Here is a 20928-nt window from a genome sequence, read left to right on the forward strand (position 1 = left end):
GTGCCTGGCTGAACCCCCCTCCCTCCAGCCCTCTTCTCACACTGCTGTCCCACTGATGGTTGTACCGGCCAGCTTCACAGTCGTGGTGTGGCCCCCCCGCCCCCTGGCAGGAGACACCCCCTTGCCCATTGGGTGGTGTTTTTAAGAGCACGTGGTATTTACAGAAACCAGTCCTTCTCAGGATATTTGCACAGTTCAGCTTTTACGGTCCATTTTTGCCTTAGCACAGATAACACACTTTGTAAAGTGTTAAAAGTCAGAAAATGGCATTTCTTACCGTGAACACTACCCCATCCCCCTGCCTTAGCGGAAGCTCATAAATTCATTTACCCATCCTGACCTTGGATTTAAAATAGTGTTACAGGGTTAGGTCATCTCCAGGCTGGTGTGAGCTCAGAGTCTCAGTATCCGCTCACCCCGGGGAGGTGAGTGCGTCCTCTCACGACATCTAAAAATCCTGCAGTGAACACCTTTGTGATAAGGCTTTCTAAGGCTTTCCCGGCTTTTAAAACAGCTTTATGGAGATGTAGTTTACCTACCGTAAAATTTGGCTCTGTTAAGTGTCCAAGTCAATGATTTTTTTTAGAAAATTTGCAGAGCTGTGGAACCATTACCACAACCCCAAAAAGATTCCCCTGAACTCCTTACAGTCATTCACTTGACTTCAGAGTTTAATAATGGGATTTTATGCCAGTGTTTCATGAAGTCCACTGTTTGGAACTCCTGGGTCAGATCCCTTGGGACAGCCGGACTCTAGACCTACAGTTCTAACAGGTGAGCCAGGTGATTCCCAAGTACAGCGGCATTTGAGAACAGATGCTGTGAACCTGGGGTTTGCCCTGTTTTTCAGAGAACCACTGTCTCAATCTACGGACTCCAAGATGGAGTTTGCAAGATGACCTGTTGGAGAGATGGAAGAAAAGATGAGGGCATCTGTTCACTCTGCATTTGCTTCTTTAAACTTAAAGCAAAACTTAAATCTTAAATATCGATAACATTGAGATTGAGCCAGGGACCCTCAGTCCGTATGTCAGACGAGCGTTGGTCAGGTCCGGTCCTTGAGGTGTCCCTGTGGAAGGAGTTGCAGGAGTCAGGGTTCTGTGGGGGTTGATTTTCAGGACACGGAAATGTAGATTGCAGGAGATGAGTGACCACGTGACCCGTTTGAGGGATGTCATTTAAATTAACCTCGTAAAGAGGTGGCTTTGAAAGATTTGTGCAGGAAGACTCCAGATTATTAATATAAACCCAAGTAAACCGTAAGAAAATGTCCAACGCACTTTGAGAAAAAACCGTGACACGCTGAGGAGATAGGATGATTTTTCCTTTGGCTTCTTTATTAATACCTTTTAAAAAATTGAGCTACCGGGAGGTCTGGGTGGTGCAGTCGGTTAAGCATCCGACTCTTGGTTTTGGCTTGGGTTGTGATCTCGGGGTCGTGAGCTTGGGCCCCACATCGAGTCCTGCGTGGGGTTCCACACTTAGCACGGAGTCCACTGAAGTCTCTCTCTCTCTGCCCCTCCCTCTAGCACACGGGTGTGCTCTCTCTCAAATCAAGAAATCTAAAAAATTTTTTAAAAATTGAGATAAATTTGGGGCGCCTGGGTGGCACAGCGGTTGGGCGTCTGCCTTCGGCTCAGGGCATGATCCGGGCGTTATGGGATCGAGCCCATCCTCTGCTATGAGCCTGCTTCTTCCTCTCCCACTCCGCCTGCTTGTGTTCCCTCTCTCGCTGGCTGTCTCTATCTCTGTCGAATAAATAAATAAAATCTTAAAAAAAAAATTGAGATAAATTTACAAGGGTAATATTTGCTCTTTTAACGTGTACAAATCAGTGTTTTTTAGCATATTCTCAGCACCATGCAACCGTTGACACTATCAGATTTCTGAACATTTTCATCACCCTAGAAAGAAACCCCAGATCTCTTAGACTCCCACCCCTACTCCTTATTCCCTCAGCCCCTGGCAGCCGCCAGTCTACTTTCTGTGTCTGTAGGTTTGCCTGTTTTAGACATTTCATATAAACGGAATCTTGCAGTGCCTTTTGCACCTGGCTTCTTTCAGAAACTTAGCATAATGGCTTCGAGGTTCCTCCACCTGGTGACATGCGTCCGCGCTTCATTCCCATTTGTGATGGAATGACACACGTGACCATTTGAAATGTCGTTTCAAATCTGTAATGCTCAGTGCCCCTTACCCTGAAGGCTTTGGCCCATTCTGTGAAAAATGCTGTTTTTCCTTTTTATCCTATCATTTCTAGAATTCATCTTTTGTTGTTTTGTAAGGCACAAAGTATAAATACTTTGTATTTATACAAAGTTAAAAATACATAGGGAGGGTACTCAGGAATTTTTCCCCGGTGTATTATGTGATCATAATGCTTTGAGACAAGTGTTTTGACACACGCGCGCGCACACACACACACACACACACACACACACACACACACACCTTGGCCTTACTACATTCTTTAGGTATAGGGGGTCCAAACATATATTTCTTAAAATCTCTATTGGTTATTCCAAGAAGCATTTCCGATGAAGAACCACTGTTAGAATCTTGCTATCAAACTTCCTTTTTTTCACTCATGTCATTGATGACAATCATTTTTAATGGTTTTATTTTTTGCTTTTTAAATAATTTATTTTTTTGAGAAAGACACAGAAAGCACACAAGCAGGGGAGAGGCAGAGGGAGAAGCAGGCTCCCCACTGAGCAGGGAGCCCGATGCAGGACTGGATCCCAGGACCCCGAGATCACGACCTGAGATGAAGGCAGACACTTAACCAACTGAGCTACCCGACCCTTCCCCCCAGCAGTGGTTTTATAACAGGGCCAGGACTAGGGTAAGGAGACTGAGGTACGCACCTAGGGAGCAAAGCTTAATGAGATGCCAAAAAAACCTCCCACAGCAACCCACAGCACGGTGATCAAGATAAATCAGATTGTAATGCAATATTTTAAAAATTCAGTGTAAACTCCGTCATGAACACACTTCTGGAATCTGAAGGTGACAGGGCACAGCTGTGCATCAGCACTGGGAAGGCTCACCTCCCTCACCCCAGGCCTGGGTTTATGGTGTCAGGGACTTTATACCCCAGTTCTCAGCCTTGGCCGAGAGACATCACGGGCTGGATCATACTTTGTTGTGCGGGCGCTGCGGTCCATCGTCGAATGTTTAGTACCGTCCTTGCCTTCTCCCATCTGGATGCCTGCGGTGCCCCCCCGCCTCAGTTATGATAACCAGAAATATCTCCAGACACTGCCTGATGGGAGGCAAAACCCTGGGTTATATGGGGTTCAGTTTCAAGACATTGAAGTTTGTTGCTGTGTCATGCTGGAAGATGTCTGTGTAGTAGGGAATATTGAGTTTATTTAGTCACTTAATCGTCGCGTAGCTCAGTTGACTCATTTGCAAGTAGAGGCTCTGAGCTTGTCGCTGTAGGGGTGACCCTTTGAGGTTAATGAGCTATCCGCTTTGAGCTTTATTTGGGGGGCAAAGTGGGACTTTCGAAACAGGAGTTCTTCCTCTGGCGTAAATGTATTTTTACCAGTGGCAACCCATTCCCAGTATCGATTATTATGAACGGTCCTAAGTGGTGACGTTTTAATTGCATTTAGAAAGAAAACGGGTATTCGTGGGGAATCAACGTTTAATTTTTGTATTAGTCTTTCCTTTAATACAGACTGGGGTTCTTGTTGGGAAGGGCTCCTGCCATGGATCGCTAGTGAGGCATGGTGGTCTCGTGTTCATTTTCACCTCCGTGTCTCACATGTTGGCTGGGACGTGGAGAATGACCCTGAACTGTTCGTTATATGGTGTGAGGTAGCCACACAAGGGCCCACGTCAGGGGCCTTTGTACGTGGAGGCCTTGATTTCCTCTTCTAGCTACTGACCTCGTGTGGAGCTCTTTTATCCCCCCTTCCACAAGAGGACCCATGGTTTCTCCCCAGGGCAGAAGGAGCTGTAACCTGCCTCTGCGGATACCACATCTGTTTTTGTTTTCCCCTGGTATTTTTTAAGTAAGGAGAAATGTGTGTAGGTTCAAGGCCTATGGGGAGGAGGCTGCGGATAAACACTGTACGATGTGAAACTCTTCCATATGGGGAATGTGAGGATGTTTGAAGACTGGGCCCTCCTCCTGAGGCTGGCCGAGCCCCTGGTAATTACCAGCACCTTCAGGGTGGGTGTGGGTTGCCAAACGGTGTGTGGATGAGCCTTTCCTTTGACAATTAAAAGACCGTTTCAGAATCCACAATTTTAATTCCTCCTCCCTGAAACGTCTTTGGTTGGAAAGGGGGATAAGTATTAATTTGAGAGATAAATAAACGAACGGGGAGACATTACACCCATGGCCCGTGGTGTTGGTTAGGGTTAATCACCCCCGTCTTCTTATTTGATGTCAGCTAGTTCCCTGGTCTGGAAGTGAGGTCTTTGCAAAAAATCTGGGGCTACTGTGTTTCTCTCTCTTTGCCTTGCTCTAGACTGGTTTCACCTGGCATACAAAGCCCCAAAGTTCAGTGTTATCCCCCGTTTGAAATACTAGTGGAAGTTTTTCTGGAGACGTGAAATCAGATAGCTTATGCAAATCAAAGGTTTGCGAAGGATGCCCTTCGCTTGTCCTTTCCTTCAAACCCACTGTTACTGAAACTTGCCGGCCAAAGCGATGACGTTGTAGAGGTCTTGTTATTGCCCCTAATGTTAAATAATAATTTGGTCCAGGTGCCGAGCAATGTGGGCAAAACGAAGACACGTGGCCGTGGCTAGAACATAAATTACAGGGCTGAGAGAGGATGTTCTGGATGTAGTCTTTCCAGCGGAGAGAACCTTTCTGTAAATCTTCAGTCCTTGTTATAATTTTAGAGTTAAATTCTTTATAATTAAAAGCACTTGGCAAATAATGATTCATTTAAACTGTAGTTCTGATTCATTGCTCTAATTACCGTAACCATGCCGTGCCCTTTGGCCTGGAAGTGAAACTCGTGTCCTCTTGACACCAGAGGTTAACGGAGCAGGAAGCTGGAGCAGTATGTGTGCCTGTATGACCAGAATAATTTAGTAATTGTCTAATTACCTGCGGAGGCTAATGCCACTGCTAAAAATAGTATTAAAAAATTAAATGAAAGTCATTTTCTCATTTCTCATGATGCATCTGTTCTCTCTTTGGGCAACCACATGTTCATGGGTATAAAACGCATTTCATTCTGCGGGATTGGATTGCTTCTCTTCTGTTGGATAAAATATGTTTCTAAAGGAATGCAGCAAGCCCAGAGACATCACAAACTTCCGGGACTCCGTTAGCTGTGGAGGAAGACCTTTGCAGGGGTTCCTTTGTCCACAACTGTGATTTAGAACCTGGAAGGGATGTTGGTCAATTTGATACTTCTTTCCTCCTGGAAATAGAGAAACAGTCATGTCAGGGGAGGATGCCCCACCGTCACCTTAGGAATCCTGAGTTGTTAATTTGTTCATCTGTTCAGCAAATATTGATGCGTGCCAGGCACTGCCCTGGGTACTAGGCTTGCAATGATGAGTAACACACACGGACAAGTTCTGTTCTCAGGGCTTAACAGGAGAATCCTCAGGCGAACGAGCCCGTTTTAGACTGAACACATTGCATTGTGGGAGCATGACTGCTGGTGGGGGGGACAAGCAGAGCACTGTGAACTGGGGGACTCAGGGAGGGCCTCTTTGAGTCTGTAACATTTGAGTTGAGACCTCAGTGATGAGACAGAGTGAGCCAGCCCTGCTGAGATCTGGGAAATGATGTTCCAGGCAGAGGGCAAGGCAGGTGCAAAGGCCCTGAGGCAGGAGGGAGCTTAGCAGTGTTCAAAGAACAGAAAGGCCAGTGTGGCTGGAGCAGAGAGGAGGAGGAGGAACAGAACATGAAGGGAGACTGCAGAGGTGGGCAGGGGCTGGGCGGGTAGGCCCCATGGGCCATGGGAGGGCACCCGAGTTTTACTGAAGACTGAGCGCAGGGAAGCCCCTGCAACAGAGGATTATCCTCCTCAAGTGTCAGTCGTGCTGGCTTGAGAGGCCTTGGCCTCCACAGCAGCCTTACTTGCCGTGTAGTGGGGGTCTCACTCTGTCAGAGGCCCCTGATACCACCCAAAGGAGGAGGACATATTCACATGTTCAAAGGTAGACTCACCCACATTCACTGAATTGTAGTGTTTTTCTCTGTTTTGCATTTGTTTGTTTTTTTTCCAATTGTAAATGATTGAGTCCCTAAAAATTACATGCTATTTATTGCAGTGTCACTATAGTTGTATCTAAGAGCTGTGTAATAATGCCATGGAAAGAAAAGCAATATCTCCACATTGTGCTTCTCCTACACGTTCTAGACCCTTCTGTGTCTTCAGTCATCTTGTTTTTTCTCTTTCATGTAGCAATCCCAGGATCCACCTGCTCAGAAGGGCCCCACGCTTACCACCAAAGTCCGGCGGACCATGAGCAGCCGTGTGCACGAGGCCGTGAAGGCCATCGCGCTCTGCCACAACGTGACTCCTGTGTACGAGTCCAACGGTGTGACCGACCAGGCCGAGGCTGAGAAGCAGTATGAAGACTCGTGCCGCGTGTACCAGGCGTCCAGCCCAGATGAGGTAAACCCCAGGCAGAGGCGATCAGACACACAGAGAGATGCTGTGCCCGTTTTCCATGTGCTGGGGAGTGGGGTTCCCCAAGGGAGCCCTGCCAGCAGACACGAACCAGGAGGATACTGTGCCGCTAGGGAAACGCATTTTCAGGTGTGTGTAGGACTTGCTTCCCTCCAGAACAGATACTCTTGGACCTCAGCTGTATCCCAAATAAGCAAAGAGAAAGAGATCTTGTTTAGATGGCCAGTGCATAAGGGCTCAAGGTCTCACTTAAACCACACCTTCCCTTTTCTAAAAAATACCGGCTTTATTAAGTTATAGTCCACATACCATACAATTGCTCATTTAACATACACAGTTCAGTGTTTCTTTCTAGTATATTCACAGAGTTCTGCAACCATTAGCACAATCATTTGAGAACATTTTCAGCCCCCTTAAAGGAAGCACTCCATCCCGTATTCTTCTGGACTCCTGCCCTCCCCCAAGCCCCTGGCAACCACCAACCCTGCTAACTGTCTGTCTGGATTTGCCTGTTCTGGACATTTCATACAAGTGGAAATGTATAATATGTGACATTTGTGTCTGGCTGCTTTCACTTAGCATTGGTTTTCCAGATTCATCCATGTAGTGGCGTGTACCAATCCCCCAGGTCTTTTTATGGATGACTCATATTCCATTGCATGAATAATACTACAGTTTATTAGTCCACTGATCAGTTGGTGGACATTTGGATTGGTTTTTTTTTCCCTTTTTTTTTTTTTTTTTTTTACTAGTATGAATAATGCTGTTGTGATCATTTGTGCACAAGTTTTTGGGTGGACATACGTCTTCATGTCTCTTGGTGTATCTTGAGGAGTGGAGTTGCTGGGTCCTATGTTAACTCCGTGTTTGAGCTTCTCGAAACCGCCACACTGCTCCCTATAGTGGCCACATCATTTTGCAGCCCCGGCAACAATGCGTAAGGGTTCCAGTTTCCCTCCTCCTTTGCCAACATGGGTCCCTGTCTTTCCTTTTGATCCCGGCCCATCCTAGTGAGTGTGGAGTAGACTTTCCCTTGCGATTTTCATCTGCAGCTTCCTTGATGGCTCCTGATGCTGACCGTCTCTTTCATGTGCTTACGGGCTACTTGGCTGTCTCCTTCTCTCCAGGATCCTTTGCCCCCTTTAAATACGTTTCTTTTTGTTGTTGAGTTGAAAGAGTTTTTTTGTACATTCTAGATCAAAGTCTCTAATGGGATATATGATTTGCAAGTGTTTTCTCCTACTCTGAAGGCTGTCTTTTTATTTTTGCGATGGTGTCCCTTTGAAACCCTTAAGTATTTGGTTTTGATCAAGTCCAATAGGCCACATATTTTCAAGTTGTTGTTTCTATGTAAGCACATTCTCTTGCTAGAATCAGGACTCATTTGATTTCATGTTCAAGAGCAGAGGGTCTCCTAGCATGGTTGCCCTTTATGGTTTTCTGTAACAAGCCCCTCATTGCTCCCCCTTCTGGGGTATCATGCCCTCAGCATGAAAATAGGATCTTTTTTATCTTCCTGACCTGAGTGTGATTCAGACACAGGGATAGTTCACCAAGCTGGTAACTTTTCTGGTCTTTTCCTTCTCCCTCCTTCCCTTCCAGAAAACTTGCATTCTGATTATGAAAGCCATTACTTTTCAGTATAGGACATTTGGACGTTTCAGACAACTATAAAGAAGAAACTGGGTCAGCTGCAATCTCATTCTTGAAAGATGATAATAGTAACTTTCTGTGAGCATTTGGTGCCCATCAGATCCCATCTGAAGTACTTTCCATGTAGTATCTCATTTAATCTTTCTAGCAACTAAGGGGCCCCATTATGACCCCCATTTTCAGAAGAGAAAAGTCAGAGACAGGTTAAATATTTAGCCTAAAGTCACCTGAATTTTTAAAAAATTTTTTGTCTTGGAAATAATTTCAGACTTAAAAGTTGTAAAATTAGTACAGAGAACTCTCCATTATGTAAACTTCCCCCAATTCCTCAAATGTTAACCTTTTTCTCCCTGTGCTTTATCATTCCCCATTACCGTACAGGAGTCAAGAGTCAGCTGCAGACATGATCTTCTTTTACTTGCATTTTAGTTTTTTCCCCTAAAAAACAAGGACATTTATCAGAAACAGGAAATTAACGTTGAAACAGCATTATTATCTCTCCTGTTGATGTCATCAGTTGTCCCACTGACTTAACATACTTCTTCACCAAAAAAAAAAAAAAGAAAAAAAAAAAAGTGTTTCTCCCCCCAGATCTGAGTCCAGTCCGGGAATACACACTACACTCAGTTGCCATACCTCTTGTCTCTCTCTCTCCCTCTCTCTCTTTTTTTAAGATTTTATTTATTTGGGGCGCCTGGGTGGCACAGCGGTTAAGCGTCTGCCTTCGGCTCAGGACGTGATCCTGGCGTTGTGGGATCGAAGCCCCACGTCAGGCTCCTCTGCTATGAGCCTGCTTCTTCCTCTCCCACTCCCTCTGCTTGTGCCCTCTCTCGCTGGCTGTCTCTATCTCTGTTGAATAAATAAATAAAATCTTTAAAAAAAAAAAAGATTTTATTTATTTATTAGAGAGAGAGAGAATGGGAGCACAAGTCGGGCGGAGGGGCAGAGGGAGAAGCGGGCTCCCTGCGCGGGGCTCGATCCCAGGACCCTGAGATCATGACCTGAGCCGAAGGCAGACGCTTCACCGACTGAGCCACCCAGGCACCCCTCCTCCCTCTTGTGTCTTTTAATGTGGAATGGTTCCTTGGCTTTCATGGCCCTCACACTTCTGAAGATACAGGTCATTAGAGAACATCCCTCAGTTTGGGTTTGACGACATTTTTTACGGTGAGGACTCAGTTTATTGCTCTTTGGCACTGTCCTCAGTGCGTGTTACAGGGAGACCTGCTGTGGCTTGTCGGGCTATTCAAGATAATTAATGGAGCGCCTGGGTGGCACAGTGGTTAAGCGTCTGCCTTCGGCTCAGGGCGTGATCCGGGCGTTATGGGATCAAGCCCCACATCAGGCTCCTCCACTGGGAGCCTGCTTCTTCCTCTCCCACTCCCCCTGCTTGTGTTCCCTCTCTTGCTGGCTGTCTCTAGCTCTGTCGAATAAATAAATAAAATCTTAAAAAAAAAAAAAAAAGATACTCAATTAAGGTCACATGGATCACCAGGTTCCTTCATGGTAAAGTTGCCGTTCTCTCTTGCTAATTAGTCTTCTGATAGAGCCCCCTGACTGACAGGGCCAGGGTTCTCCCCCAGGTTGTCACAGCCCACACTCTTAGTCATTTTACTTAGTTATTTTTCAGAAGCCACTAAGAACTCTTTTTTTTCCCCCCTAAGAATCTATTTATTTATGTATTTATTTAGAAAAAACTTGGAGAGGGGCAGAAGGAGAGAGAGAGAAACCCAAGCAGACTCCCCATTGAGTCCAGTGTGGGGCTCGATCTCATGACCCTGACATCATGACCTGAGCCAAAATCAAGAGTTGGACACTTAACCAACTGAGTCACCCCGGCGCCCCACTGCTAAGAACTTTTTGACGTGTGATCTTCCAGCATCTTTTCATATTTTTTTCCCTAAGAAACGGGAATTTTTAACATAGAGTTTTGTATCCTCCATTTTAAACTTAATATTTCATCATGGCTGTTTCCCCAATTTTTTGAATGTCCTTAAAAGACAGCTTTTTATGATTACTGTTTGTGCATGTACGCTAATATCTTTAACTGTTCTCCTTTTGTAGGGACCGAGGGTATTTCTAATTTTTAGCACAACATTTATACACATTGGCAGTGAGCATCCTTACACCTAATATTTCTAGAAATGGTATAACTGGGCTCATTAATTCAGCAGGCATTTAGGAGTGCCTACAATGGACAGGGCACTGGGGAGTCCGAGTTTAACAGGACAGCAGCTCCTGTCCCCAGGGAGGCAGCAGGGGTGAGACTGTTGAGTGTGTGAGTCTTGGGATCCCAGCTCCACCCCTGGGCGGCCGCACCTCGCTGTACCCCCACGCGTCTGTGACGGGTTGTCATGAGCCCCTTAATAGGCAGTCAGTCAGTCTTGTGGGTCACAGTGAGGGAGTATTTTTAAGGCTCGTGGTATAAATTATCAGATAATTCCCAGAATTATTTTTAAACCATTTTATTCTTCTACCAATGTTACAGGGGCTTCCAATTATTTTTTTTGTTGTTCATTTTACGAAGGAGGGAGAGGGCTTCTCTGGTGAATAGTGTCGTAAAGGTCTGGGCTAATTGGAGAACATCAGGGAGCCAGAGCACGGTGGTTGGGGGAATACCGCAATGATAACCTTTTCCAAAGTTCAGAAAGGACATTTGGATGTGGCTTTCCTTGACCAGTAGCTTCTTTATCCTTCTTGGGGGCCCTGGGAGGTGACTCCTTGCTGTCTGCTTGGTGTTTGTGGAACAGCTCAACTTTGAGCCCAATCTGTCAGTGACCACTGACATTTGAACCTGGATTTTTAGGGGTGAAAAATGTCACCCTTGGCCACATTCTGAGATGGGCATTGTGTGCAGAGAGAAGGGGGAGGGAGGATAGATGAGGGAGGGTAGAGCTTCAGATTTGGTCATCATTTCTCCACTGGATTTAGTCTGTTGGATCTTGCTTTTCCATTTGGAAATGGACACAGTATGCCCTGAATGGGAGATGTGTGAAGGGGCCAGAGTCTTGGTAGCTGTGCCCTGGGAACCAGTAGCTGATGGGTGTTTGATGGGACTTGAATTTGAACAAGTTTCAGATGTTGGCGATCTGATCAGCACTGCTACCTGTGAGCTCCCAATACCGGCTCTTGTCTGACATGCACATGGGAGATCTTCAACGCCTGTCCCCCACTCCTGCTTCCTGCTGAACTTTGATATATTTGTTTTAGGGCTGGGCAGAGTTTTTCCGCGAGGGTAAATTTTTCACGGAATGCTTTGTGCTTCTCAGCTCTTGTTCATTAATTATGCTCAGATTCAGATTTGTCTTGTTTTTCTAAGATTCTGAGTAGTGACTGGGGAAAAAAAGGTATTTTCTTTTGGTCTTTGGTATCTTCACAGAGGTCAGTGTTACCTTATTAGGATCCCCCCCTTCCAACAACTTTATTATTGCACAGTTATTTCATGTTTATGGCAGAATATGTGAAAATACAGATAAGGAAAAGAAATAAAAAGCAAGCCGTAATCCTGGTAACTAAAGGTGTGGCCACTGTTAATATTTTTCTGACCTGACTTCCAAATTATTTCAAAAGATGTACACCGCAGAATACAAGGCTGTGTATGTAAATACACCACGTGAGAGAAAGGAGGCTACATCGAGTTCCAGCAAAATCTCTCAGAAAGCTGTACGGTTTCTAAATCCCTGTGGGATTCCACGTAGACTTGGCTGGGTCTAGAATCCTACCTTTGAAATTCTGTATCAATAAAACCTTGCTGGTCTAGGCAAGGTCAGTGTCTGAAATACACATAGAAACCAGCATTTGTCTTTGGAGCTGCCGGAATAATTTCTACCAGTCGGGGGAGGATCCATTTCCTGTAACAGAAAGCAGGATTTCCTAAATTTGTTTCCTGTGCACATTCTGCTTTGGAAAAAGCCTTGAAGTGTCTTTATTCAGCCGTTGACTACAGTCTGAGGGACGCTGGGCCCTGCCTGCCACCGTTCGGTAACTCCCAGGGGAAATGAATCGATGGCATCTGGCCAGGGAGAAGGAGGTGCTCCTCCAGGGCTCAGCCCGGCCGGCATTCCATCTCTTCTGGATGTCCAATACCGTTGGAAGTGGGGCACGGGCACGGCAGGAGAGGGAGGAGGGCTCCTGGAGGTGGTCCTGGTGCAGTTTTTAATGTATTTGTTTCTTGGCAGGAAGAGTCAAGGAGGCGCTCTCCTAAGAGCAAGTCGAATCAACCCTAGGACTCTCTTATCTGCCTTTTCCAGGAATTCTTTCATATTGGAAAAAACTTTTCTAGGCATCTAAAATCACAAGTACTAATGTACTCATTACAGAAAAAGTAAAATTGTAGATTCGAAAAAGAAGTGGATAAACATTAATTTTATCCACCACCTAGAGATTACTGTTTATATTCTGCTATAGATTTCCCCCAAGTGTCTGCTTCTATATGTGGAAACATAATTGCATGTTTCTGTAGTACAGAATCATACTGTAGCTCAGGGAAGGAAGGAGCGTAGAGTGAGTTCCGTAACATCCTTTAGCAAGTCTCCTATGTTGTCATATTCCTGGAGAATTTCTGTGTGCACGAGTGTGTGTGTATGTGTGTGTATGTGCACACGTGTGCCCTATGAGCACATGTATGTGTGGACTTGTGAGGGTGTGTGTGATGTGTATATGATTGTAAGTTTTCTGATGCCTTGGCCATGCCTTTGAATGGCTCGCTAATTTCAGAGTAATTAACTATAAGTTCTAGGTCATGTATGGGATGTTCTGCAAGGCTGCTCCATGCTGGCGGCCTGGGGTGAGACTTGTGTCTCCTTCTTACCCCGAGACCTTCATTCTTGCCCTCTCTACACGGGACCTCCTCCCTCCCTCTGAGACACCCCTTGTTAGCAGTATCTGAGTATCCTTGCAGAAGTAATTCTTTGCATGGATCAGAATTTTCCTTGCCCCTCCATTTTTAACATGTTTTTAAAAATGTAAAAGCGCAGTCATAAATTACAGACTCTGTTTTGCACCTTGCTTTCAGCGTGTCAGTACCTGGAACGTCACCGAGTTGTGACGTCGGCAGAGGCCTGAGTTTTACTAAAACTTTGAGGTACTGTGTATTCCCATCATCTCTCCGCAGCATTTCAGGACCCTCCTGTCCACTCACTTTCATGGAAGATTAGGGCATCACACTGGCCTCCTGACTCCCCCAGTGCAGGTGTGAGCTGTGTTTAACTGCCACAGGCTGACTTATTTTGTTATTTAATTTTTTTACTTTAAAATATTTTTATTTTATGTTCTTTTCATTCCAGTACAGTTAACATACAGTGTGATATTAATTTCAGGTGTGCAGCATAGTGATTCCACCCTTCATACAACACCCTGTGCTCGTGACAGCTGCCGTCCTTCATCCCCCTGACCTGTTTCCCCCAGTGCCCAGCCCCCCTCCCTTCTGGAGACCATCAGTGTGTTCTCTAGAGTTAAGAGTCCGTTTCTTGGCTTCTCTCTTTCTTTTTTTTGTCCCCTTCCTCATTTGTTTTGTTTTTTTTTAAATTCCACACGTGAGTTGAAATCATATGGTTTTTGTCTTTCTCCGACCGACTGATTTCACTTGGCATTATACACTCCAGCTACGTCCATGTTGTTGCAAATGGCAAGATTGCGTTCTTTCTTACGGCTGAGTAATATTCCATTGTGTGTATGTATCTATTTATAACCTCCCCTTTATCCCTGCATCTATCGATGGACACTTGGGCTGCTTCCATAATTTGGCTGTAGTAAATAATGCTGCTGTAAACATGGGGTGCATGTAGCCCTTTGTTGTTTTATTTTTTGGGTAAATACCCAGTAGTGTGGTTACTGGATCATAGGCTAGTTCGGTTTTTAACTTTTTATTTTTTTGTTACTTATTTGTTTATTTTTAAAATTCTTTACACAAATTCAATTTAATTAACGTATAGCATATTATTAGTTGCAGAGGTAGAATTTAGTGATGCATCAGTTGCATGTAACACCCAGTGCTCATTCCATCACATGCCCTCCTTCATGCCCATCACCCAGTCACCCCATCCCCCCACCCACCTCCCGTCCAGCAACCCTCAGTTTGTTTCTCACAGTTAAGAGTCTTTTTTTTTTTTTTTTTTTTTAAGATTTTATTTCTTTGACAGAGAGAGCACAAGCAGGGGAAGCAGGCAGGGGAGAGGGAGAAGCAGGCTTCCCGCCGAGCAGGGAGCCCGATATGGGGCTCGATCCCAGGACTCCGGGAAATCAAGAGTTGGACACTTAACGGCTGAGCCACCCAGGTGCCCCAAGTTAAGAGTCTCTTATGGTTTGTCTCCCTCTCTGTTTTTTTCTTTTCTTTTTAAAAAGATTTTATTTATTTATTTGACAGGGACACCCAGCAGAGAGGGAACACAAGCAGGGGGAATGGGAGAGGAAGAAGCAGGCTCCCAGCCAAGGAGCCTGGTGTGGGCTCAATCCCAGAACGCTGGGATCACGCCCTGAGCCGAAGGCAGACACTTAACGACTGTGCCACCCAGGCGCCCCTCCCTCTCTGTTTTCATCTTATTTTATTTTTCCTTCCCTTCCCCTCTGTTCACTTGATTTGTTCCTCAAATTCCACGTATGAATGGAATCGTATGATATTTGTCTTTCTCTGACTGACTTATTTTGCTTAGCATAATACTCTCTAGGTTTTATTTATTTATTTATTAAGTAATCTCTATGCACAATGCAGGCTCAGACTGCTGGCTCCAAGATCAGGAGTTGCAGGCTCCACTGACTGAGCCAGCCGGGCACTCCTATTTTTAACTTTTTGAGGAGCCTTCATACTGTTTTCCACAGTGGCTGCACCAGTCTGCATTCCCAACAGCAGTGCCAGAGGGTTCCTTAGTGGAGTGACGTTAGGCAAAGCGTCGGTGAGCTGACAGCAGTAAGAGAAGGCCGCCTGCTGCATACCTGCTCTCTGTGCCAGGCACTGTGCTCTGGGCAGCCCTTACGACCCAGTTACTGTGATCGTGCCAGTTTTGCAGATGAGGTGTAGGTTGGCTGTGCGGTGTCCCCAGGGCCACATGGCTGGCGGGATTAAAACGAGGCAGCCCATGTCCAGAGGCTGGCCGTGTGACTCTGCGGTACTGCTTCCCTACCCATGGGATGAGGGCTTGAACGTGCGTTGTCTCTCACGAAGGACCGCTGAGTGCTGTGCCCCTGTGTTGGGAGCTTAGGGCTGATACTGGGTGAGCTTCCAAGTGTCTGGTTGTTCTTGCCTGTTCTGAGCTAGCCTTCAGGGTCTGTTTGCCTCCCAGGCACAGTGAGTATATTTTTTGGTCCCTTCCCTCTCTCATTTTGGGCAGCTTCCATGCTTGGTGCTAAGAAACCTTCTAGCAGACCCCAGAAGCCTTCCTGCTGAGTGTCTTGTCTTCACCACCCATCTCCCCACGTCCTGTCTTTAGAAGGGAAAGCCAACAAGGGTGTGTTTCTCCTCTGGTATCCAGTAACCTTGAAACAGCCCGGTTGCAAACGTACAGGAGATAAGCAAAGAGCTGTGTGTACAGGTCTCTCCCGATGGCCTAGGGGCAGGAGGGCGTTCCCGTGTCGCGTCACCATGCTGGGAGATAGAAAAGTACAGTGAAGATAAAGCTGGCCTAGAAGCAGATTTTATTTTTGCCCCCCCCCCCAAGAGTGACCTAAGCTTGTTACAGAAAAAGGATGCAGGGGCCGCTGGGGGGCCCTTTTAAAGGGTCTGACTTTTGGTTTCAGCTCAGGTTGTGACCTCAGGGTCCTGAGATCAAGCCCCGCATTGGGCTCTGTGCTCAGTGTGGAGTCTGCTTGAGATTCTCTCCCTCTGCCCCTCCCCACCACACTTGTGCGCTCGCACGCTCTCTCTCAAATAAATAAATAAATCTAAAAAAAAAAAAGTAAACAATTAGAGAAGAAACCATTTTGATATTTTCCCTTCCCATCTCTCTTCTCCACGGAGAATTTAAATGTTTGGCATCGTTGCACATTGCACCTTGATTTGTCTGTGTGGTAAGACACGGTCTCATCCCTGTCTAGTAGCCTCTGTGGTAGCATGTTCAGCGGCTACACTCATTCCTGCGGCTGCGGGCACCACAGGTGACTGATCCTGTCTCCCACTTCTGGCCGTCCTAAGTTTCAGCGTCCTGACACAGCCTGATGGATCGGATCTCTCCGCGCATCCCCGAGTGTGTATGTCGAGTGTGTATGTCGAAGTCCCAGTTGTCTCCTTCTGCATCTTCCTAACCCTGTTGCAGAGAGTATGGCTGAGAACCACCAGGGAAAGGCAGGCGTGTGGCTTCTCAGGGGGCCTGTGAGCTCAGTCCTTGCGCAGCCCCGGGAGGTTTTCCCCTCCGGGGCCACGTTCATCTCTCAGGGGCGTGCGCTCCCCCGAAATGCCTCCTTGTACGTGCGCTCCAGGCGCGCGGACAGTGACCACATTCAGACGTGGGCGCACAGGAGGGAGAAGGATTTAGGAGGTGGGTGGGGCTTTATCATCGTCCTGCCGGGGCCTCGGCCTGGAGGGTGCGTTCAGAGAACAGAGGTCAGGAACTTAAGGAGAAAACCCTCCTCCATCAATGTTACTTATTAACCATGGGGATAAAAATCTTGAAATAGAGTTTTGTTGCTCAGAAGACACAGGGTGCTGTGAATGTTTTTGGGACACAGGAGGAAGCTATCAAATGAGCCATCCTTGGTGTTAGGGCCTCCGTGGGCCAGAGATGGAAAAGTTCTGTCCCTTTCTTATTAGGGTTAGCCCAGAATGGACTTAAGGGAATAGTCATTTCTAAAGGGCTGAGTTTTTATGGAGATGATGTCATTCTTTTCAGATACTAATTTTTGTCGGATTCACTGATAGGAGGTTGAATTTCAAGTACTGGATCAAAGAAACTTGGATCAGGGAGCGGCCTTTTATTCAACCACCTTGCCCACAGTTTCTTTTTCTTTTTTTTCTTTTTTTCTTTTAAGATTTTTTATTTATTGATTTGACAGAGAGAGATAGCCAGCGAGAGAGGGAACACAAGCAGGGGGAGTGGGAGAGGGAGAAGCAGGCTCCCAGCAGAGGAACCTGATGCGGGACTCAATCCCAGGACTCCGGGATCACGCCCTGAGCCAATTTGTCCACAGTTTCTTAAGCAAAACTGTCCGGGTTTTGTTTGTTCCATGCTGTGTTTTTTTTTTCTTTTTTTTTTTTAAATATCTGCAGCAATATTTTAAAGATAACTTAATGGTATCTAAGAATCAGCTTTTCTTGAGAAAGATCCGATCTGGAAATGGCAGGCTCAGTTCCTACTGGGCAGTGGTTAGCCAAGCTGGGTGGCTGCTGCCTCAGTTTACCCCTGCCCCATGGGGCCCGCCCTCCTCCTGTCTGCTCCCCGTCCAGCCCCAGTGGTGCTTTGTTGAATCAATTTCCTCATTAAGTAAAGAATGCCTTAAGTCTGTGGATGCATTCATAGTCTTGATGGCTGGATGAGGGCAGACTGGCCAGTCTTTGTGAGCCCCAGTGTCGATCTTCTTGAATACCAGCAAAGATATCAGATTCACGCGTGCTCTTATGATTACTGCGTATCCTGCTTCTGACAAGAATTCAAGGCTCGTTAGCCTGACCTGGCATCTTTCCCAAGCACACATTCCCTGGTACAAAGGGAAAATTATTAAAACTTGTCACAGGTGGTTTATTGCTGACCCACAGATGATGAAAAAGCCCTTTCATGGATCGTTCTGGCATGAATTCTTCAGATGGGCATTTCAGGGAGGGAGCGTAGCAGCCTGTCCTTTTGATTTCCTGACCCAAACCAGAACACACAGGCGACTGACTCAGGACCCCAGCCCCCCACCCTCTGCCCCGTCTCAGTTTTCATTTGACTGAGTTAATTTATTTGTTCATTCATTCATTCAACCTTAACGGGGTTTCTTTTTCTGCTGCTGTTCTGACCTCTGGATATTATGATCCAAGGCCCCAGAGACCCCACTTCTGGCTGTTAAGGACAGGGAGACTCAAAACCCCCCAGATCCTTTCTGTTTGGGTGATATGGGTGATTCTCTTGAACGGAAGCTCAGACCCACCAGGACAAGAAAGAAGTAGCCTCATTTTCTATCATCTTGTTTCGGAAAGAAATGCAGTTGTCTCTCCTGACCCCTAAAATGTTTGTCCCTGCTGCAGTCGAGAAGGGTCAGGGAGCACCCCATTTCCAAACCAGTCTCTTCACAGTAGGACCTCAGGGATTTCTGCTAGAAAGCAGCTTCAGATTAATGCTGACTTAGATTAACGTGGGCCAGAGAGTGGATGGCAAGACTCAGAGATGCCCTCCCCACTCCACCCCCACCACAGGCTCAGGTCCTGGGGGCGTCAGTCCCCAAGGAGACCAGGGGGTTTTGATGAAGAAGTTGGACCCCAGGGTGGGGAGCAGGAAGCATGGTGGTGGTTGGTTCCTTTGCTCCATTGAGAGGTTTGCTGCAGAACAAAATGCACTTAGAGGGCGTTTGCCTACAGGTGTAATTCATCCATCAGCATTTGTCACTGTTTGTCATCTCGGATTTATAGACCAACTGTTCTTCCATTATGGTCCCTTGGGTCCCTGGCATGGGGGCTGGGCTGGCCAAGGCCTGAACTGCCTCACAGTCCTGGAAGCCACTTCCGGGTCTCGAGTTCCACATTCTTTCTCGATTGACGTGAGGACCAGGCTTTGGGGGAGTTAATGCATTTCCTTGAAGCCCAGTACCACCAACTTTTCACATCTTTTCAGATAAATGAAATAGGTTTTTAAGGGGTGAAGTCACAGCAGCTTGAAAACAGGAATGGAAAAACCCCTTTCATTAACAATATTGGTGGGAAGGCCCCCAGAGAAGAATTTTTCTTTGTTACTAAATTGGTGTGTAAAGGTGTAAACCTAGTCAAACTTTCTCAGCTTGTGTGTCCTTACATATTTGTAATATCTTATGTTGGGATATGTGTTTACTTAATTAAAATTAAAAATAGAAGAAATGCATGTACATGATAAAAATACTTCAGTAGTACAGAAAGGTAAAAGTAGAGGGTAGAGGGGCGCCTGGGTGGCACAGCGGTTAAGCGTCTGCCTTCGGCTCAGGGTGTGATCCCGGCGTTGTGGGATCGAGCCCCACATCAGGCTCCTCTGCTATGAGCCTGCTTCTTCCTCCCCCTCCCCCTGCTTGTGTTCCCTCTCTCGCTGGCTGTCTCTGTCTCTGTCAAATAAATAAATAAAATCTTAAAAAAAAAAGTAGAGGGTAGAAGTACGGCTTATCGCATGTGGCACCTGGTACACAGTTTACATGCAGATGGGATTGTTTTGTGTATACCCTTCTTAAGTGATTTTGTTCATTTTAGACTTTGAGAGAGGATTGTTAGCAGATAAGACAGACACTATTGAAAGTCAGAGTGATTGCATTAAACGAGTTAATGAATGGGTTTCCAAAGGCCCATGTGGGCTAATAGCAAAAAAGACCAAAAACAATCATTACTTGATTAGTCGGTTCTTTGGAGGTGGAGGTCCGTGTGACGGTACCTTCCATTCATGTGACTCCTGGTTGACTTGCTATGACATCATTCAAATAGGGTAGAGTTTCCCATTCTTAAAGACAGACCTCTGGCTAGCATAAATGCAGTTCGTGTCCACTGCAGAAACCTAGTGAGGTATCCAGCATAGCCCACCAGGGATGGATGCCCAGATGTTTAGAGCTGGACCGGAAACAGAAAATAAGCCACCTGGAGCCCCACACTTCGCAGAGGCTGGAGGGGGTGTGGGGGTGGGTGGCAGAGCTGGGCCGGAGCCTGGGTTTGATCCCTGCTTCAGGGAGTAGCAGCCCAGGAGAGCCTCGGGGTTCTGGAAACAGAGCAGCGGGTATCTGCTTGTGCAGAGTCTCTTGGTGGAAGAAAGGGGGAGCTCAGGAAGCACCCCAATGAACTAGAAGTGTGGGCGTCTGATTCCCTGGGAGAGTGACTCTTACTGCCTTCGGGCCCCGCAGGGACCCTGTGAAATACTGCAGACGGTTACAGACGGGCATAGTGGGCACCTGTGTCCCCACTTCCAGAACTGACACCTCCCATGCGCCCCTTTCTCTGTCACCCTCTGTCACTCCCCAGGTCTGCTCTCTCCTAAAGCCTGTCTTCTTTTCTTTCCCTAAAGATTAAATTTTCTAGAAGAAAAAGGGAAGGGGTACCTTTTCTTTTTTACACCCCATGCTCTTGGACTTGGATCAGAATAAAATGGCAGCTTTTATTTGGCATTCAAATTGGAAGACTCTTATATGCGTTTCCCATCGCTGCTGTTGCCAATTGCTGCAGATCTGATGTTCTGAAACAGTACGATGTATTCCAGGGGTGCAGGTGAGAGGCCAGGTCTGGGGCTCGCCGAACTGTCATCAGGGAGTTGGCAGGCGGCCCGTGTTCCTCCCAGAGGCTCCAGGGGTGACCCGTTGCCTTGCCTTTCCCAGCTCCTAGAAGCTGCCCCTGTTCCTTGGTTTATGTCCCTTCCTCCGTCTTCCAAACCAACACCGTCTCATTGCCCGCAGTTCTCTCCCTGGCCACAGCCGGGAACGTTCTGCCTTTGAAGACTCCTGTGATTCCATTGGGTCCACCTGGATAATCCAGGACAGCCTCTCCCATTGCCAGGTCCCTAATCTTCATCACCCCCTGCCAAGCCCATTTTGC

General features: G+C 46.6%; 1 protein-coding gene across 4 annotated transcripts in view; it reads left to right on the top strand.

The window, feature by feature from the left end:
• Positions 1-20928, top strand: part of ATP9A (ATPase phospholipid transporting 9A (putative)) — a 126520-nt gene that overhangs the window by 72219 nt on the left and 33373 nt on the right. For all 4 annotated transcript variants that reach the window (XM_034640146.1, XM_034640145.1, XM_034640143.1 and 1 more), the window contains exon 14: positions 6390-6602. In XM_034640146.1, coding sequence (XP_034496037.1) covers positions 6390-6602 — 213 coding nt within the window. The remainder of the gene's footprint in view (positions 1-6389; positions 6603-20928) is intronic.

Source organism: Ailuropoda melanoleuca, chromosome 13 (assembly GCF_002007445.2).
Source record: "Ailuropoda melanoleuca isolate Jingjing chromosome 13, ASM200744v2, whole genome shotgun sequence".
NCBI classification, from domain to species: domain Eukaryota; kingdom Metazoa; phylum Chordata; class Mammalia; order Carnivora; family Ursidae; genus Ailuropoda; species Ailuropoda melanoleuca.